General features: G+C 48.0%; 3 protein-coding genes across 3 annotated transcripts; 2 read left to right on the top strand and 1 right to left on the bottom strand.

Moving 5' to 3' along the window:
- Nucleotides 1-12,690: 12,690 nt before the first annotated feature.
- SODALDRAFT_329716 (hypothetical protein) lies at nt 12,691-15,401 on the bottom strand. Its single transcript, XM_028611017.1, has one exon. It carries the CDS (start codon nt 15,094-15,096, stop codon nt 12,865-12,867), a length of 2,232 nt encoding a protein of 743 aa, XP_028462409.1. The 5' UTR covers nt 15,097-15,401; the 3' UTR covers nt 12,691-12,864.
- Nucleotides 15,393-17,068, top strand: SODALDRAFT_321475 (P-loop containing nucleoside triphosphate hydrolase protein; the record flags this gene model as incomplete). The annotated part of the gene is made up of 5 exons (XM_028609625.1): nt 15,393-15,412; nt 15,474-15,509; nt 15,542-15,557; nt 15,750-15,845; nt 16,199-17,068. 5 exons carry the CDS (start codon nt 15,393-15,395, stop codon nt 17,066-17,068), a joined length of 1,038 nt encoding a protein of 345 aa, XP_028462408.1.
- A 1,032-nt stretch (nt 17,069-18,100) lies between these two features.
- Nucleotides 18,101-21,060, top strand: SODALDRAFT_364373 (S-adenosylmethionine decarboxylase; the record flags this gene model as incomplete). The annotated part of the gene is made up of 8 exons (XM_028614637.1): nt 18,101-18,178; nt 18,293-18,385; nt 18,449-18,567; nt 18,693-18,752; nt 18,862-18,896; nt 18,986-19,318; nt 19,365-19,430; nt 19,562-21,060. 8 exons carry the CDS (start codon nt 18,101-18,103, stop codon nt 21,058-21,060), a joined length of 2,283 nt encoding a protein of 760 aa, XP_028462407.1.
- Nucleotides 21,061-21,095: the final 35 nt, after the last annotated feature.

Raw genomic sequence — 21,095 nt, 5'->3', positions numbered from 1 at the left:
TCCCTCCTCCTCGTTCTACGACTTCGACTACTCCCCCTTCTTATACGGGGGCCGTATCCTGGCCGTGGTGGTGAGGATTTCGGACTCTGTACTAGGGCCGTGAATTATCCCCTCCTCTCCCCCCCCTCCTTCCCCCCCCCCGGGGTCCTACACCTACGAAAAGCTTCACGTTAGACTAATCAGAAGAAGAAGAAGGATTTCCCGAAGACTCTTTTGTTGGTTTTGGTTGTTGTTGTTGTTTGGAAAGCTGGGACTACGGGGACCGCGCGCCTAGCTTTGGGGCCGAGGATAGAGGAGAGAGTGCGAAGCACTCTCGACGCCCTCCCCCCCGGGCGCCGCGATTTATTAGCCCTTCTTTCTACTCGTGCTGGCCTGACCAGAACAAGCGCTATCGAACAAGCCCGTTTTTGAGTCTTCCAGGTCGTTGGTTATTAGGTTCTTGTTGCGTGGACTTGGCTATACGGCTACGTCTTCGACCCTTGGCTTTTAGCCCTCTTTTTTAGCCTCGCCGTTATTTTTTCACGTCTTATTCTGTACCCCTCCGTGGCCTACGTTATTTTCCTTATTTCCTACGTCTTTTATTCTTATTCTTTTCCTTCTATCTTTGTTATTCTGATTCGAAGGAGCTTAAGCTGTCTCTGCGGTTAACCCTGTTCTTCCTCTTTATATTCCTTTGGTTGTTTCCTTTCGGTTCGAACGATTCCTTCGAGCTTTGCCTTTGCCACGGCACGTACGATGGTCAGCTTCTTCCAGAAAAAAGACGTCACGATACGAACGCGTTAAACGGAAAAGACCTGCCTGCCTGCCGTTACCTTGAGGGATTCCACGCGAAGAAGATACCGCTGCCCGCTTCTGCGTTGTATGAAGAGGGACCGCCGCCTCTACGTCTATATTTCGAAGGGAAGACTGCGTAGGATTATCGGACTGCGTGGGACTGGTCCCACCGCTTTAGGACCGTGTAGGAGAACTACCACGCGTGGCTGGAAGAGCTAGAAGATACGGTAGTGCTTTAAGGGAGCCCTGATTAGGATAATAAAGGATATCTGTGGGTTATTATTTATGTCGGGTTAGATCTGCGCGTTGTTGATTTGAATTATTATAGCCTCGAGGACGAGGCGACGATAATTAGGGCCGTATTATAACCGCGTATAGAATACTATTCACAGGAATATATTGTCCCTATATTAATTACTGAGAAGGTACTCTAGTTTATTAGCCTGCTGCTATAGCCGTCCCTTGGATATCACATAGAATGCCTGCACACGAATAAGCCGAACCTAAGACTTAGTAACGTGCCTCGTGGCCTTTTCCCCGCGTGCCTTTAGGCCCGTGTTAGTAGTATCTATTAGCGAGGAGATAATATCGTAGATATCTAAAGCCGTTCCTAAAGCCTTACGGATCTAGTATAGGGTTCCCTCGAGTATCTCCCGACATCGTAAGTATATCGTCTTTATAACATCGAGGGAAACCTCGGATACTTATAGTCGAATAGCGTCTCGAAATTAATATAATAATCGTACATAAAATCGTCCGTTAACGTATCGCCACTATACCCCCCTCTTAGCCTTATAAATAACTAGTCACTAATATACTCTTTATAAGCGTCTCCTTATACGTAGAGAGCGGTTAAAGGAGGCGTTTTAGCGTTTTACGCTAGAAATCCGTATTAATACTATTAGGAAGACGGTGGTTCGCCACGATATAGATTATAGTAGTAAGGAGGAAGACTCTATAATCGGACTCGTTCGATTAAAGGAGGGGCGCTATTACCGTAATTCCGAGGGCACGCTATAAGTATATATACCGATAGCGGTCGAAGTCCGCTTCTATAGTCTTTAACGGTCGAAGGGCCGGAAGAGAGTCGTAGACTATTAGTGTATCGTCTCCTAATATACACCCGAGCACCTAATAGTTATTACTACACACGGGCAGAAGTATTAATATATTTCGGGGTAGTTTTATCGCCTCCTAGTCTAGGACTCTAACCTATTCCCCGTAAAGGGTGCTAATAACCCTTAAGACGCTATCGATAATCTTACCGTCTAACCAGGCCCCGCGTCGTAGCCTCGTTAAGTCTGCACTAAAAGGACTAGTAGAGCTAAGCACTACTAAGCCCGGTTTATTAAGAATAGGTAATCGATTAGTAACTTTAGTATATCGTTATTTTGCCGGGAACTCTATAGGATTAGCGTTACACGCCTTTCGTTTTGCCGATATAGTAGGTAATAACTATATTAAGCTTATAAGATTATATATATACCTTACAGCTATAACCTATAATAGCCGTAACCCGTTAATAAATTACTAGAGACGGTTCTGAGTCTAGCCGCCTTACCCTTACGCCCGCTATCTCTACCGCCTACGCGATATCCGCTACCACGAGGGCGTTACTGCCTCGCTTCCGGGCCCGGGCTCGCCGCTCCGTTAACGCCTTATTTAGAAGCTCGCGAGCGTCCGACTAAGTCAGGTTACCATTCTCTTAACAGAATTTATCAAGCCTTTTAAGTGTACTGGATAAGGTATCTCCGAGGAAGTCGATAAGGTCGGACTCTAGCCACTTCTATCTCTTAATAATCCTAGTCCTTCGAGTAACGTTATCGTCCGTATCTATCCGTCAACGTGGCGGTTCTTATTATAATTACTCCGGCTCCGATACCTAAAGCAGTTTAGACTCGCGCGCGTCATAGGCGAGTTCTGTCTCTAATAAGGTCTCTATAGTAGCGGTACGGTAAGAACTAGCGAATAAAGAGAAGGTGGAAAGGAAGTTAAGTTAAACTATAGACGAGGAGGGGGGCAGGATATAATTTATAGGCCGATAATATAGCAGAATATTAGTATTACTAGCCTATAAGTCGGCCAACGCCAGTATAAGGCGGTTTACCCTAATCGGCTATTAGCTCTCCTTATTATAATATATTTAGCACGCCGCGATATAATATAGTACCCTAGCCCCTGATAACTTGCCTTATCGGATATACGTATTATAATAGACGATAAAGCGCTTCCCGGCTCCTCTAAGAGAGCAGTAATATACGGCCTAGCGAGGAAGGAGTACGTCTAGCGGGTTATATCTATAACTCGCTTAGAGGTAAGTATTTTATACCGTTCCTTCTAAATACTTAAATAGAGAATCTTACGCTTTCTAGAGCCAAGACAGAGATATTCTGTTACTATAATATTCTATAAGAAGTCTAGCTAGTTATAAAGTCCCGTCTCCACCTATAGGTAGTGCAGTAACTATACTAGTAAAGACGGTACCCTAGGTTTCTGTCTTAGGTCAGGAAATATGTCTTGACTAACCAGGAAATAGGCGAGGAAGTCGTTTCTAGGCTTCTGTCTTTACCAGAAACTGGTTTCTATCGGCCAGGAAATCTATCTTGGCTTTACTAGGAAATACCAGGACGGGGAAATGGGTTTACTAGGAAATAGGTTACTAGGAAAAGAGTTTACTGGGAAATGGGTTTACTAGGAAAGGGCAGGAAACCAAGAAACGGGTTTACCAGGAAAGGCCAGGAAACTAAGAAACGGGTTTGCCAGGAAATGGGTTTACTAGAAATAGGTTTACTAGTTTACCAGGAAATAATGCCAGGATAGGTCTTTACCAGGAAATAATACTAGGAAAGAGGTTTACTAGTAAATGGGTTTCTGTCTTAACTTTACCAGGAACTAGGTTTCTGTCTAAACTTACCAGGAAACAGGAAACAGGTTTATTAGAAAAGGAAATAGACTAGTAAATAGGCTTCTATCTTAACTTTACCAGGAAATAGAGTTCTGTCTAAACTTACCAGGAAACAGGAAATAGGAAATAGATTTACTAGGAAAGGAAATAGACTAGTTTCTATCTTGACTTTTCCAGGAAATAGGTTTCTGTCTAAAACTTACCAGGAAACGTGAAACAGGAAATAGGTTTCTGTCTTGACTTTACTAGGAAATAGGTTTCTCTCTTTCTATCTTTACTAGGAAATAGCACCTATCTTAACTCTTTCTAGTTTTAGCCTTTACCAGGAGCTATATTCGAATTATATAGTATTCTATTAATTCGTATCGTACTCTATTACTAATAATAAGCCCTCTTAGCTAGTCTCGCGGCCTTACCCTGCGCCGAATAACCTATAGCCGCCCTGTTAATTATCCAGAATTTAGCTATATTATAAATATCGTTCCTTTAAGTCTTTTCTAATATCGAGAAGATCCAGGTTCTGCATAGATCGGACAAGGTCTTCTGATACCGGAGTGCTCTGCTTAATAGACGAAGTATAAGGTATAGGCGAGAGACGTTACTCGGGTAATAGGAATTTAACTCGCTTTAAGTTACGAGTACTCCTTTTTCCGACCCCGTTACACGGGATAACCGGTTAGCGACGTATATTATCGTTATAGGCAGCGATTTTTTAATAACGTAAAATACCTCCTTATATATCCCGGGAGCGATAAGGTCTGTTATCCGGCTATATATACCGGATACTGTATTAAAGCTAGTTATAAGCGATACTGCGTGGGCTTTTATCGATATAAGGGGGGAGATTAGGAGAAATAAAGGGATATAGAGTTAGTAGGCGAAAGTATTCAGGAGATCCCTTAACATCCTAGGTCCGGAGAAGCTTAGGCGGAGCGCGACGAGCTATAATATTAATTATATAAGGTTAGAATCCGTTAGTCCGACGACTCTAAGAGACTAATTAAGTTTCCTTTATATTTATATTTTTAGTATAATATGGTTATGGTTCTTTTATAGCTTTATTGTTTAATATACAGAGTATAACTGAATGACTTATTCGGGTAGTATATATAGTTTACGCGCCGAGGTTATCTAATTATATTCTGATTTCAGATTTTAGTATTTTGCTTTACGCGCCTAGGATGACTTAAAGAGGCGATACAGGGTAGTGGGGTGTATTCTGTTTTTAGGTTTCGGTATTCGCTTCGGGAATAAGGAATAGTTTATCTATTTATATTCTGTTTTTAGGTTTTGGTATTCGCTTCGGGAATAAGGAATAACAGTCCATCTATATAAATCGGTGTCTTCCAGGAATATAGGGCTTAAGGTTATCCATTATACCTTAGTCACAGATAATAAGTATAAGCCCGCTATAGCCTAGCCATAAAAATAATCAGCCCCCTAGCTTCTTACTAAGGCACCCTATTCCCCGAAAAAGAAGACGATAATGTTAATAATAAGAAATGGCCTTAATAGCGTGTTAATAAGGAGCTTCGTACGCTTATAATAGAGAATAACCTGCCCTATACTTCTTTATATTAGCGTGATAACTATATCACGGCACTTAAGAAACACGGGGTAGTCTATAATAATACTTAGAGGACCGAAAAAACAGTAAAATAACGATAATTCACGGGTAGAGAGATATAACTAACCGATTATAGTCCCCTTTAATACCGTACTAACTTAGACTAAGAAAGTTAAGCAGCCTCGGGTAATAGTAGTCTAAGTAACGACCCGGGTAATTATATGTAGACCTTAATTACCTAGGAGTAGACCACGGAGGGGCAGACCTTAACTATAGAGGGGTAGACCTTGACCACGGAGGGGTAGACCTTAACCACGGAGGGGTAGACCTCGACCACGGAGGGGTAGACCTCGACTATAGAGGGGTAGACCTCGACCACGGAGGGGTAGACCTCGACTACGGAGGGGTAGACCTCGACTACCCAGGGATAGACTATAATAGTAAAGAGGCAGGCCTTAACCACGGAGGGGCAGACCTTAACTACCTAGAGATAGACTATAACGGTAGAGGGGCAGGCCTTGACCACGGAGGGGCAGACCTTGACTACCTAGGGATAGACTATAACGGTAAAAAAGCAGGCCGCGGCCACGGAGATACGAAATTATAGTTATAAAGACCGGGCACGACTAGAGTATATCCTTAAGTATCGACCTACAATCCGATAAAAAGAATATATTTCTAGCAAGGAAGATATAATAGAGGTAGCGAACTAGACTAAAATCCGAGACCCCGAGAACCCGACTAAAGAGGTTAACGCCTAGATAGTTAGGAGAAACCTAAGGCGTCTGAAGTGGTTCGCTGTTACTCTTAATAGCAGAAACCCGGCTTTCCCTAATCTCCAGAGGGGCTATTAGCTAAACTCTGCCGACTACCTAGGGGTACTCGATAAGTATAGAAAACTTAGCGATAATATTATCCTTTCGAGGGGTGATATCAGCACGCTAAGATCTTATAAGAGTCCGGAAGATTTCGAGCTAAACCTGATTCTAAAGATGCTCTAGGGAAAACTGTTTTATATAGATGCCCTTAGTTTAGCTAATAGGTATACTATGTTATTAATCTCTAAGACGGTAATAATTAAGAAATAGGGGAAGCCGGATACCGCTAATCTATTAGAAACTTAAGCGGAAGACACTAGGCAAGATAATTTCTTAAAGAGTTATCGATCGCAGGATAGGATTAGAATAAGGGCAGTGAGGGAGTAAGTGTAGTAAGGGAGTGAGTGTAGTAAGGGAGTAGCGGTTATTTGCTTATTTTTAGTTATGTTTTTGCTTTCCTGTATACTTTATTGCTTTGATAAAGTCTAGGCAGATTCACTGACTCTTTAATATCTAATAAATTTGTATTCGTGAATCCGCCCTTAAGCACTTTAATAAAAATCTTATCCTCTTCGTTACCCTAACTAGGGTATTCTTATAGTGGTTCTATACCCTCTCGATAGTCTATAGCCTATATATCGTTACACCACTCTTAAAGGTAGGTAGCCAGGACCTTATAGTCTTTCTTCTTCCTTAAGTCTATATACCGTATACCCACCCGTTCCGTAACGTAGAACAGAATCTTTCTATCCAGGATATCGTGAAGAATCTCGTAAAGCTTAGCTTCCCACGGAAAGAATCTACCTACCCTTACGGCCCTAGCCTTCTAGGCTATAATCTTCTAAAGTAGTTCACGAACCTATAAGGCCGTCCTGACCGAATTCGGGACCCGTAGGGTGCGTCCCTTCTCGGCGAAGTGTTATTTATACTTAGGATCCAGGTAACGATATTTAGACTTTAGTCTTTCCACGAGGCCTTCCTAGGTATCGGCCCCGAGTATAGATTCTACCTCTTTCACGATCTATTCCACGACCGGTCGCACACTTCGAGTCGAAAATAGAGGCAGGTATAGAAGCTTCTCTTCCCCGAAGTGATATATCGTCGCGTAGTCGGTATACTTCTCGAGGAATCTGTAGATATACGTGCTGTCGAATCGAGGGGCGTGACGAGAGTAAGCTATAGAGGAGCTCGTAGCTATGCCTAGCTTTCTTCAGGGTCATTAGGATTTCGGCTAACCACGGTCGTCGTGTTAGGCATAGGTATAGGAATAGGAATCGAAGTAGGAGCCGAAGTAAGGGCGGGCACGGGAGTAGGTTACAGGGTCGAAACCGTAGTCGTAGGCGGAGTCGAAACCACGGTCTAAAGAGACTCGCGAATAGCCTCCGAGGGGGACTAAAAGAGGAGGGAGAAGGAGAGGACGAAGACGCAGACTCTTATCGTAAAGAGGAGGGCAAAGGCGCAGAGCCCTGTCCCAAGGCAGAAGACGACGAGGCAGAGCCTAAAGCTTAAATAGAAGATAAAAGCTATAGAGCTCTATTAAGATAGGGGGGATAGCGTCCTGGTAGGCTACGTAAAGCCGGGGGGTTCGAGTCCTACTTCCTTTAAATCGTGTGCGAATTTTTCAATTTTCGCAGACGTTATAGGTACTCGAAGTGTATATACAAAATAGGTTAGTACTTTAGGTAGGTAGCTTATTATGCTTGGCAAGACCCACCACTTTCCTGATGTGTTAGGGAAGAAGAGAAAGAGGTCAGGTCCAGAATTCAGTAGTTATACCCGGAAACGTGGCTTCCTACCACGTCATCTACAGTCAGGGCGTGAAGTGACTTAGACGGCTTAGAAAAGTATTAATTAGCACCACGTGGAATAGATAGCAATTAATTCGCGTAACTCAGAAGGCACTTATTTAAGGGAAACATTATCTCCTAAACAGTTATAGCGTGGGCGGCGATTATAGTTATCGGAGTAGTGTATTAAGTCGTTGGAGGAGGCTATTAGTGGGATCCGCTAGTGGGAAGGATTTAGCATACTCTATCTATGGGGTGAGCCATTTATAAAAGTCGAGCTGCTTAGGATTAGTTTTAATCTTTTCATTTTATTTTATTAAGAAATTAAGTAGCAGAAACTCTAGGCAAGATAGCCTTAACCCTTCCACTCCGCAATCATTTATTCTCGATTCGACGAAGGGCGAAAGGCTATAGGAGTGCTATTCCTTATTTATATAAATACTAACTCTTTTACAATCTATCCACTCGGGAGACTAAAAACCACGCACTCTTTTAATGATATCGGCGAGGGTCGTGGGCCGAGGAGACACGTACTCGACTAAGGTAAACCGTGCGCGGCTTAGTCCGACTCTTCGCCGAGTACTCGCTAATTATAACGCGATCGTCTTATTATAGTATATTAGCTAGCTAGTAAACGAGTAAAGACCGTTTTCAGGGAATAGAAACCCGTTTCGTGTCGATAAACCTTAACCAGTAATCTAAGTAAGGGAGATAGGGGCCCTAAGAATTAGTAAGAAGGGGAAGGTAATTAGGAACTTTACTAGCTAACTTTCTGCTTTTAGTTTACTTAGATAAATGTCTTACACTTTGTGAAGTTTGCTATGTAACCGTGGAACCGTTTACTACGAATATCGCGCTGATTAGTTTACCGCCCTAGGAAGCTACTCCTTTCTAGTAAAGGGTCGGTCGCTTTTCTAGTAATAAAGGAATATCTACTAGTAAACCAGCCGTTATTCGTTTAGTAGTAAAGATATATATAAACCTATAACGCTTTATACTAGTTAACTAAATATAATATATTATCTAGTAAGTAGGTAACTATTAGTTTACTAGGTAAAATAAAACTCGGACTTAACTAGGAAACGGTCCTAACCCTGCCTAGTAAAGTAATTCAGGCTTTACTATCCTCGGCCACGTAGCTTATATACTAGTAAAGGTTTCCGTCGTTTACTATCCCCTAACCTCGTAGCGTAGTAGGTTTTACTACCTAGGCTCGTAACGAGGTTTACCTAGATCGACCTTTACTATCCTAACCCGTTACACGCACCTAAGCCCCTTACCCTTCCTAGTAGACTTGGTTTACCCACCTGCCATATAGCAAGGTGCCACTAATAGGGAGGCGCGAGGGAGTATATCGTATACAGGAAGTTCAAAGGAATAAGTACTAGTATAGAACTACGTATATTTAGGCCGGGCCGGCGAGTCTACGATCTTATAGATTAGCAGTTACGAGATAGAGCGAAGTGTAAGGCTTAGAAGCTTTACCTATAAAAGTAACTCAAGTATTAATCACGTAGCTAAAAGCCTCCTATAAGATAGGATATTTTACTATCGATAACACCCTTAAGGTGACTTAGAACTAGTATAGGGCTATCTGGTTTAGTTATAAGCCCGGTCGGGTATATATTTTGCCGCACCCTTAAACCGTGCGGCTATAAGCCGACTAATACCCCGCTAATATTATATCGTGTACTTAGTCTATTTTATAGTAATAGGAACGGCAGCGATTATACGGAATTAATTTATATTACTATATAGACCTTTACGTGCACGCTATCTTCTTCAAAATAATCCTAATTAGTAACGGCGCTATTTTACCCGCCGCCCCACCTATCTTAAGTCGAATAACCGGCTTAAGGCGTACTCGGTGTTTATAAAACGTATATACGCGGAAAGCAAAGTCGTCGTCTAGTATCACGCTCTTTTCCTTACACGTCTGCACTAGATATAGTAACGGGCCGTCTCCTCTTATCTTAAGATAGCTTTTAACGTGTTTCTATATTATAGTCGTTCGCGTGAATATACGTCCGTAGAAGATACAGGGATCGGGCTTCTAATACCCCTTAGGACACGGCGTAGCCTCTCTTAGGCTAGAGGGCTGCTTAATAATAATCCTAGGACTTAGAAGCGCCGGTTTAATCGGGGTAGGAGTAATATCCAGAGGTATAGACGGCTTAATAGCAGTAACGGGGGTAGGCGAGGGCTTAATAGCAGGTATTACGCCTATATCTATATTCTCTTTACTATAGTTAATCCCGACCTAGGAAGGGAGCGGACGTTATATTAGCGTCGGTGCCACGTCTCTAATCAGCCTCGTATAAGGCGGCTTTTACTAGGGAGAATATAATAGGAAGGATATAGTGGGTAACGGCTTTAAGGGGATCTATTCCGGTTATATCTCCTTAACCTTAACCTTCTAAGTAAGAGCCACCCAGGCATTAATAACGTCGATCTTCCGCTAGACTAATTTATCTTCTAATAGGTTAATATCAAGGTCGCCGAGTAGTTCCGCTATACGTCTCCGCTCGGGCTAGATAAGTATAATAGCGGGCAGGGGGGAATTACTAGTATAACCGGTACCGTATAACTACTTTTCGAGCTCTTAGTCGTTCTTTAAATTCAAGTAATAGCGGCGCGTGCTCTCCGCTACCTTACGCCGGTGCTTCTAGGCGGCAGCTTTACGTTACTTAAGCAGTTCGTCGTATTATGCCTTATCTACGCCCGTTACTAAGTACGCCTAGCCGTAGCGGGACTTAAGGGTAGTCCGTAGCGATAAGACCTGCTTATCTAGTATACGGACCTTAGCACTCGGTCTGATAACTCGTATTATCTTATCGATAACGCCTATTAGCGTATCCTTATCGACCTAAATACCGAACTAGTTAAAGAGGGCGAGGTACGGAGACTTAGTGCCGCGGCTAAGGAACGTATCCTAGGTAATAACGTTAGTCCGGGCGTTATTATAATAGTCTTAGAACGTGCCGTCGTCTTTATATCGGGCGACCTATTTCCGGACTATTAAGCGGTAATTAGCTACGAAAATGGTTAGAGGTAGAGTAGAAAGGCTAGGTTACGTAACACGAACCGTTAATCGACTTAAGGTTTCCTCGCTAGTAATCATAGCTCTTTAGATTATCCGGTAAACTAGCTGCCTTACCTAGTCTATTAGAGTTATTATCTAGCTAGTTTATCGTAAGGGGTTTATCGGACTTTATATAGCCCTTTAGCGACTTAACGGACGACCGGAAAACGGGTTTATACATAAACTCTTCCTTTCACGTAAAGTACACACCACGCTTAGTAATTTTGGTACGAAAGAAGTTCTTGGCTTAAGAGTACCCTTTGTTAGCGATAACGTCTTCGGCTAGCGCCTTCGCGAGTAAGTAAAAGACAGGGCAGATCACGGGCAGGTCTTCCTTAATAAAGAGGAAGTTAGTAGGCCGTTACTACCTCTTGTAGCCCTTATAGAATCGGAAGAGCACCGATATAGTAAGCCGGTCTCTACCGCCGTTATTAAAGGGATCTTATATAATCTATAATTTAATATCCTCCTAGTAAAGGACCTTTTTCGCTAGGGTTATCCTGATATCGTCTTTACCGTATACCTAGCAGGGACCCTAAGGCGGCGGAACGTCGTCGTCCTCGCTTAGATCGGTGAAGACGTTATAGGGATCATGGTATTCTTCTTTTAATACCTTCTATTCTGGAATATTATAGTGGACGAGCTTATAGCGTTAAGCGCCGGTAAATATAAGGAAGTATCGGAGAGTCGTATCGTCGAGGCGGTCTAGGCTAATACTAAACTATCTCCTCTTGTCGCGTACCTATAGAAAGTAAGACAGGTAAAGGTGTATATCGGGTCTAATATAGTTCTTAGTCTTCGGCTTAGTCCTTAGCTTATACTTACGTTTAATAAAGTCGGCAGTATTTTAATCGCGTGTATTCGTAGGGTCTTATCGACGGTAAGGTCCGTGTACTTCTTATAGACTATATAGGTCTACCAGAGATACCTCTTAATCGTTAACTTAGCTATGACTTTAGAGCCTCGTCGTTAGAGGCAATACTTAATAAAGCTCTTAAGCAGGCCTCGCTTATTATAGGTTAGGTCCTTAAGCTTATCCCGCTAACCCTCTTCGTACTTTATCCAGAGACAGAACTTCTCCTATCGTCGCTGGCCCTGGACGATATTACGGCCGTATACTTCCGAATATCGCGGCCTAATAGGACGGCGAGTATTAGCCTTTTCTGTAGCGGCGTGTAGCTCGTCTAGTATAATCTCTAACGCGTCCGATAGGTCGCTATTAGCGAAGTCCTGCTAAACGCGATGTAAGAGTAGGTCTATATCTATATCTACGAAATAAGCGGCTTACTTAGAGGGACTCGACAGGAGTATAGGGTATAATACATTTAGAGAGGGAAGGACTCAGGTAGTTCCTGGGAGAGAGTGACCTTTTAACTCCGTTAACCTTAGCCAGTTTATCGTTTTCTGTATTAGTCCTCGAGGGCGCTAACAAGTACCACCATAGGCAGGCAGTATATTCGTGCCGCTCCAGAGTATATATTTTCTTAGCGACTTATACTTACCGGGGGTGCTCGGGGGGGCCAGAACCTATAGCCGCTAGCGTCCAAAAGCGGTCCCCTAGGCAGCGGCACACGCACTTAGCTCGGAATTTTTGTGTCGCGGGGTACCACGGTGGGGGGTCTGATAAGATAAGCACCCAATCAGCCCGTCGATGACAAATGTACCTAGGTACCTTATCTTTGAAGTATGTACCTTAGGTATTATTCCGTTCATTAATTAGTCCTCAGCCCTACGGCGATTCATGGTCCAAAACATCTGGTTAGATACTGCGATAGTGCTACATAACACAAAGCAATCAGAAAGGCCGTTCAAGAAAGTGAGAGAGTCAGCTCCGAATTTGGGCCGGTACTTCAGATAGATGGGTATATATGGCTATGAAACATGCATGGTTTGCCAGTCTGAACCCCATGGACCATGTCGCCTTGCGCACTCTATCGCAGCATGTACGACAGGTCCGGTAGAGATTCTATAATTCGACGTGCTGGCTCTAGCTCCCCTGTAAGCCCTGCGGGCGACTCTACCAGCTGCTGCGGGGTTGATTCGACGTGGGAAGATGAAGGTCGAGAAGAATGCGTCGTGTCGCCACTCAGCTCGAGATCTCTGTGGCTACATGTGGACTCGGTATCGGATTTGGTTCCGTGTGGATTATGGTCGGGTATGACCCGGGGCACTTGATCAGCGTCTTCCGTACAGGAGGAGCTGCCTGACGCCAAGATGACTGAATCAACGCTTCGCTTATCGTCATGCCTATTATTAGATGAATCACCTGACAAAGGCCTACCAGCCGGGCTACCGTCGTTCGTAGTAGAGATAGGCCGGGACTCGGTGGTCGAAGGAGTCACCATGTCACCCCATTCATCGTCGTCCATTTCTTTCTGCCCGACTGTCTTGGGAAGAGGTTCGGGTGGCTGGGGAGGGGGTATGGTTCGGTGAGCCTTTGGCTGAGCCGCAGGCATCCCTGATGACGCTGATACTCCCTGTTGATGTGGGGGGGGACTGGAGTGGTTCGCCCAGCCGAACGTCGCACTACTCGGGGCCTCCGTGCCGACAGTCGAGGGTGACATGCTGACAGGCGACCGATCCAACGAGTGCGTATCCAAATGAGAATCAGGGGCATCGGCGGGCAGTGCTGACACGGGGGTTGGACGACCCGCGAATGTCGACGTCCTCGGACTGAAGAATCTCTGGAAATCAACCGGGGTGGCCTTTTGGCCCCATCCAAAGGAGCGTCCGTTGGCCCCGTTGGCCAACCCTCCGCGGAACGTCCGCCCGCAGATGGAGTCTTCTTCCATCCACCGACGCACGATCTGTATGGTCTCCGACCGCACGGTCGAGGTCGACCAAGTTACCACCGTAAAATGATCGTCTTCCCCTAAATCCCGTGTCCGCGAAGGACCAAATCTAGAGATACGATACCACATCTTGCGTTCTGATATACTTTCATAATTATCCGTGATTATGTGGTCTGGGACTTCCACGTCTGACCCTGTGACGTTGTTGCTCTCTAGGCCAGGAAAGAGGTGGTCCAAGTGACTGTAGTCGACGTAAAAAGGCTCGTGGTCAATGGTTATGGTATCAGGGACAATTTCCGGGGCATCTCCCTCGGCTTTTTCGCTGCGTACATCCTGGACCAACGAAGTCGGGAGTTCCGTATCAGAAGATTCATGTTCGGTGGTGGGAAAGGAGGACAGCGTGTTTTCAGACTTGGTCTGGATAGAGACACCGCCCCGAGACGGGGTCCCATTTATCGGAGAGTGCTGGCTCGCACTCACACCCTGGTTGGATGGTGGCGGTGATTCATGAACGGTCGCATTTTTCCTCGCGATGTCATCGTACATCTCCACAAGTTGATGGACCTTCGACACCTGACGGTCGCCAGCATTATTCGGCACGGCATCATCGGCAGGTGGTGTGAGAGACGGAGGCTCGTGTAGTGTCACCTCGGTCAGGTCGAACTCGGATGCAGATGGCTTAGACGGTGAGTTAACCGCCGCCGGGTGTAAGTCGGGCTTGGGTAGAGGCTGGTCAGACTGTGGTCTGTCCACGTTTCCCTGGTTCTTTTCCGCCGAATCGATCGACAGCGATCCGTCTTCGACGGAGGTGGATGTAAGAAGTTGTCGTTTGACGGGACGCTCGGCGTCGAGGCCCGCGTTTTCCGGCAGCAGAGGTAAATGCTGGATCTGCGGCAACGGCGCAGAGGGTTCGAAGGCACCTCTCTTGTTGGTGATGTTGGTCGATGGTTCGGAGGCCCACGGATCAAGGGATAGTTGGTCGGACGACGATCGATTGCGTAACCGCGATGATGGTTGACCCGGTGAGGTGGACCGGCTGCTGGGCCACCTCGGGCTACTCGTCTTCAATTTCGACTCGTACCTTGGCGTCAATTGACTGGAATCAGCCTGGCTATCTCTTCCGCCCCAAATCCCCCAACCCGACGCGGGAATCGGTTGAGAGGAGGGCTCAGGGGCGGCCCACTCGCCGAAAGGGTCATCTTCAACCCAGACAGAGTGGCCGGTGGGTATGGTGAGGCTGGTTGAAGGTGTGAAGAAAGCCGGGGGCGGTGGTTCGGGGTTCGCGTCGACCGAGGTCGCCGTTGGGGTTGCGGTTGCGCCGGAATCTTCGACGTCATGAGTTTCCCACGGTGAGCCCCAAGGATCTTCCATTTTGCTGAAGGTTATGGTGGTTCATGGTGATGGGACACGAATAGCAACATTGACGCCGTCTCGGGGGACTTGGTTGCGTTGTTACCTGGACATTGTCGGATGCCCGGTAGGTGAAGGCTCACGATCCAAACAATCGGATGGGTGCACTGCACGCACAAATGCCACACAACGCGTTATTGAAAAGCTCTCAGCGGCGAGCCGTGAATAGAAGGCCCGTATACGTCCGTATGGATATAGACAAGCTGGGAGGTTGGTTGTGGGTGGGCAAAGTGCAGGTGGTGGTCTGTTTGTCCGCGATGTCTTTGTCGCCATCTAGGTAATAATCATATACGGAGTCCGGAGGAATTATTGGTAGGACTTACGAATACTCCGTACAGTATCCGCACGGTGCCCAGCCTATTCCGCACCGTAATGTACGTAACTTATTACTTATCTTATCTCTCAGAAAGCTCCATGCCCAGGTACGTCCCATAGGTATTCGCCGGTTCGGTGATGAATTCTTCACATGTGGCAAGCTACGAAGCTACTTCGTAAATAACGCGTTCAACACGAGGACAGTCCTATTAGAGCCATTTTTTCTCAGTCACACGGGCAATTTTGGAGCTGATACAGGCGTTTAGAAATACAGGCAAATATAAGGTACCTTACCTTAGGTAGTGACTCCAGAGCTGAGAGAGATTGTACTTTTCCGCAACCGCCACTACCTTAGTGGCGGTTTTCAAAGCCAGCCGACTACGGCGACTCGGCGAGTAGGTGATTATTTACGGTAACCAACTGGAGTCATTTGCTTGATTTCAAATCACGCACCAGTCCAACTCCCAATCTTTTTGGCTACCCTCCTCGACCTCCTTAACGGGCATCATCTCACTTCTCAAGAACAGAGAACGGGAGAATCAAAATCGAGAATCAAGAAACTTGAAAACCAGGACAAGGTGTAGAAAAATTACGAGCTTCGACTGTCAACTGTCATTGAATGAGACGGATGAACCTGAACCTCTCTCCGACATGTCATTATCCAAAGTAAAACATATTGTGCTGGTAACTTGAACCCCCCTTACTCTACCTTCGTATCGCAACCCAAGTTGACATAAACACCTGGTAGGTACTCTCCGGCAAGGGTGGCGTGGGAAAGTCGTCGGTTACGACGCAACTCGCCTTATCCCTTTCACTCGCCGGCTATTCCGTCGGCGTCCTTGATGTCGACCTCACCGGCCCCTCCATCCCTCGGATGCTCTCCATCGAGGCGTCCAAGGTCACCCAGGCGCCGGGCGGCTGGCTTCCGGTGCCGGTGCACGAGGCGAACGAGGCCAAGGGCATCGGTTCCTTCCGCGCCATGAGCCTGGGGTTCCTGTTGCCCCGGCGCGGTGACGCCGTGGTATGGCGAGGGCCGAAGAAGACGGCCATGGTGCGCCAGTTCCTCTCCGACGTGCTGTGGGACGAGACGGACTACCTCCTGATCGACACGCCGCCGGGAACGAGCGACGAGCACATCTCGCTGGCGGAGACGCTCCTGCGGGACGCGCGCCCGGGCCAGGTCGCCGGGGCGGTGGTCGTGACGACGCCGCAGGCCGTGGCGACGGCGGACGTGCGCAAGGAGCTCAACTTTTGCAAGAAGACGGGGATCCGGGTGCTCGGTGTGGTGGAGAACATGAGCGGGTTCGTGTGCCCTCATTGCGCCGAATGTACCGACATTTTCAGTTCCGGCGGGGGCGTGGTCATGGCCGAGGAGTTTTCCGTCCCGTTTCTTGGTGCCGTGCCCATCGATCCGCAGTTTGGAGAACTCGTGGAGTCGGGCAAGCGGCCACACTATCCTCGGGGCACCAATATTGACGGGGTGGATATTGGGGGGGAGGCTGAGGTGGATGAGACAACGGCGTCCGAGGGGACTCTGGTGGAGAAGTACCAGTCGTGCTCGCTGGCCCGCATCTTTGCCGGCATTACTCGGAAGCTCACAGAAAACATTGAGGCATAAGGGTGAGTCATGGGGGGGAAAAGGAAGAAAAAAGAAACGAATAAAAAAAAAGGAAGAAAAACATGCGACTATACTATGAGAGTTCTCGGTCTCTGTGGGGATATAGGATGGCACCCTGTCTACGAAGTCCACTGGCGGTCGTGCACGGCAGGAATCTCGGCCACGAAATGTTCCTGTACCCAAGTCGCCATCGGGGAGGAGATTCTCGATCATCGATCATAAAGCCTACACGCTTACCACTACCACCCTACCACCCTACCACCGTTGGGACTTCGCTCCACCGTGCTCTTTCATCGCGCAATGAACCTAGCGCTGACGGCTCTAGAGGGGCAGAGGGAGATGATGTTCAACCCGTTGGTGGTACCCGAGTCCTCGATCCGGACTATGTAGGTACTTCCTACACCGGATCCGATACATCAATTCCGAATCACCAATACCTTAGGCTTCCATCGCAATCAAAAAGAAAGAAATGCAAACCCGTTCTGGGCTGCAGCCAGGGTAGCACAATAACGCGCGATTTTTTTATACTTATATTGCTGTCCTTTCTGACAAGTCATGAAACTTGAGGGCGATGCTCCGAAGGTGGTGGGTGCACTGAAGCGGGGTTCCTCTTGTGTCATTGTGAAAGATCAAAGTGACTCCTCTGGAATTAACCAAGTTGGTACGTTCCTTATTAGTCGGTCCTACGAAACGAGACGAAACCACGGACACAGAACCTGCGAGACACGAAGCAAATAGGTAAGGTAGGTATCACATGCAGACGAAAGAAGAAAACACCGTGCACATTGCAGTATTGGTTGGGATGACGCTTCGTCCCACTTTTCCTGTCCCACAGACTCAGGGACAACTTGCTTACAGTGGCTGAGTGATGGCTCAAAAGTGGCTGCAGCAGAGACCGTCCGTTATTAGGGTCCAGAAATGAGGACAACCTAAATGAGAGCGACTTGGAAGTACCGGGTACCAAGAGAATGTCCGTTGCGTAAAATACCAGGTACCTTACACGAGACGTGACGACTCCTTACGATGGAACCAATGGCGGCCCAATTGAGGAACTGGCGGTGGACATTGCAGCCTGAGCCTACGTATCTGGGTACCTACATACTGGCGCATGTCTCCGCTCCGTAGAATGTACTAGATACTCCTCTCGGTTGTCTTCCGTACGAATGCCACGATTTTCTCGTGTTTCTTTTTAATAATTCCCCGTTTATTATTGTTCTCCAACAGCGCAACGCTCCGTGCAACACCTTTGTCTCCAATCTCAGCACCTCCTTTTTCTTCTTCCCTTCTTTCTTTGCCTCGGAGCCGAGCAACATCACGGTACACCTCAATCAACACACATAAAAACGGCTTACCCGTACCGGTGGCGTCTGGTCTTCTCAGACACGAGCCCTATCCGCGTCGGGCCTCAAATTTGCCGACGAAATAACCCCGCCATTTGGACCACCTAACACCATCACAGCAAAGCCAACGTTTACGTTGTATCCCGTCTTGTCCACGGCGTTTGAATAACATTGAAGCTTCAACTCCACGTCAATGACCTCCATTGTCTAAGTACACACCGAGGCCGGCCTATACTTCCGCCAGGTAGACCGAATTATCGACCTCGACGACCATCGTTGTAAAGCCTGCTGCGCGTCTTTATGAACCCGATCGATCTTCTGCGTTTCCTGTCTAAGCCTGCGAAGTAAGTCTGGATTTTGCTTCCTCTTTCTGTTCTGATCAGAGGGCTCGTTTACGAATTGCTAATTCCTTCGTCTCCGTAGGCCCAGATAACACTTGCCTATTACCCTTAGATCCCCAACCAACGAGGAGCCGTTCGCCCCACGCTGTCACCGCGACTTTTCTCTCCTCTGCAAACCTTGATCTTATAAGATCACACAAAATCCCTCGTCTGCTGGGTCCGATACTCCACCACAGGTATCGGTGTCTGTCAGGACGAGGTTGTCAACGCGAGCCACCATTCCGCTCATCAGGATCTTTTTCCTCCCCCTCCGTGCTCGCCCCCCCTAACGTCCTTTCGAGCGACGTTACCGATCACCACCCTCGCCTTAGAGCTGGCTCCGCCAGCATTTTCTAAAGTCCACCTTTCCTGTGGGCCTACTCTCTCAAACGGACGCCGTCAAGCTTCGTTTGAGTGGCAGCTAGTGCTCCGCGGACTCGGCACGAGACAACAACAACAACAACAACCCCCTCCCACCCGCGCCATCATAACCCTCGTCTCTATATCGGTAGCTGCAGTGGGCAAATATGGTCAATCTTTCGGTTCCCAACAACTACACCTTCTCTCCCTCGGGAGCCACTCCGCATCTCACCATTAACCACGATGTGGCGGCCGACTTGGACTCTAGCAATGCCTTTGAGGGTGCGTTTGGGGGCTTTTTTTTTTCTTTCTTTTTCCCTTCTTTCTCTCCCCACACAATGGCCCATCCATTGTTCATTTACTGCACTTGCAGTAACTTGCAACTTGCATTGACTAACCCAACTGTGGCACAGGCCCCGAGAAGCTCCTCGAAGTATGGTTTGCGCCCGGCCCGAACGCCCTCCCCCCCGGTGCCAAGCCCAATGGCTTGAAGGCCGTCTCCGCCGACACTTGGGTCACCATGCTCGACATGGTCAATTGCAAGATCTTGTCCGTCCTCGAATCCGAGACGGTCGATGCTTACCTGCTGTCCGAGTCGAGCCTATTCGTGTTCCCCCACAAGCTCATCCTCAAGACCTGCGGCACCACCACGCTCCTGCTCGGCCTGCAGCGCCTCCTGCACATCGCCGCCGAGCATGCCGGCTTTCCGTTCCACAACTCCAAGTCGGCCAGCGATATCAAGGCCGCCGCGACCCCCTACCGCGTCTTCTACAGCCGCAAGAGCTTCCTCTTTCCGGACAAGCAGCAAGGCCCTCACCGCAGCTGGAAGCAGGAGGTCAAATACCTGGACGACATGTTTGAGGGCGGCAGTGCCTATATGGTGGGCAAGATGAATGGCGATCACTGGTATCTCTACATCACGTCGCCGAACAGCACGCTGACCCCCCCTCGCACTCCCAACGAGGAGGACGGCGTCGGCTTCGTTGCCAAGATCCCCACCGGCGCCCTGAACCTGAACGGTGGTTTCGCCAAGGTCCCCGAGGAGGCCAATGACGAGACGCTTGAGATTCTCATGACCGACCTCGACCCGGAGAATGCGAAGCAGTTCTACCTGGCGCACGCCAGTGCGGTCGCGAGCCACCAGGCGACGCAAGCCCAGAAAGCCCGAGACGACGCCCACCAGAGTCTCGGCATGATCCCCACCAGTGGCAACGGCAGTGGTCACCCGAATGACGAGGCCGATGACGTGGTCGACGTCTTCAGCAACGGCAGCGATTCGGACTTGCACGCCAGCCAGGAGGCCGACCAGGTCTTGTTGGCGGAAGCCCTGACGACCGAAGGCCACGCCCTGGGCACCGTCGTCTCGGACGCCTGCGGACTCTCGGATGTCTACCCGACCAGCAAGTATCCGGACGCCAGGGTCGACGCGTACCTCTTCAGCCCCTGTGGCTTTTCTGCCAACGGCGTCATCCCCGCCCCTCCGCAGGACGGCGGAGCGAATATTGAGGGGGAAGTGGAAGGGGAGGGGGCGGACAAGGCGGCGCACTACTTCACGGTCCACGTCACGCCGGAACCGAACTGCTCTTTCGCCTCGTTCGAGACCAACGTCCCCGGAGGCCAGTCGGGTCGCACGACGGCGGAGATCATCGAGCACGTCGTCGGCATCTTCAAGCCGGGCCGGTTCAGTGTCACGCTGTTCGAGGCCAAGGGCAAGCATTCCAACCCCTACGGCATGGCCGAGGATGAACCACTGCCCATCAAGGCCGCCCAGCGCGCCGTTGACCCTATTCCCGGCTACCGTCGCATCGATCGGATCGTCCATGACTTTGAAGACTACGATCTCGTATTCCGTTTCTACGAAAAGGACGGCTGGGCTGGCGAGCGTGGTGCTCGTGTGGGGGAGGTTATGTGATGGAAGGAGGGGGCATTACGGCTGATGTTTTGTCA

The sequence above is a fragment of the Sodiomyces alkalinus genome (genome assembly GCF_003711515.1).
Source record: "Sodiomyces alkalinus F11 unplaced genomic scaffold SODALscaffold_18, whole genome shotgun sequence".
NCBI classification, from domain to species: domain Eukaryota; kingdom Fungi; phylum Ascomycota; class Sordariomycetes; order Glomerellales; family Plectosphaerellaceae; genus Sodiomyces; species Sodiomyces alkalinus.
This window is presented reverse-complemented; position numbering and strand designations above follow the sequence as displayed.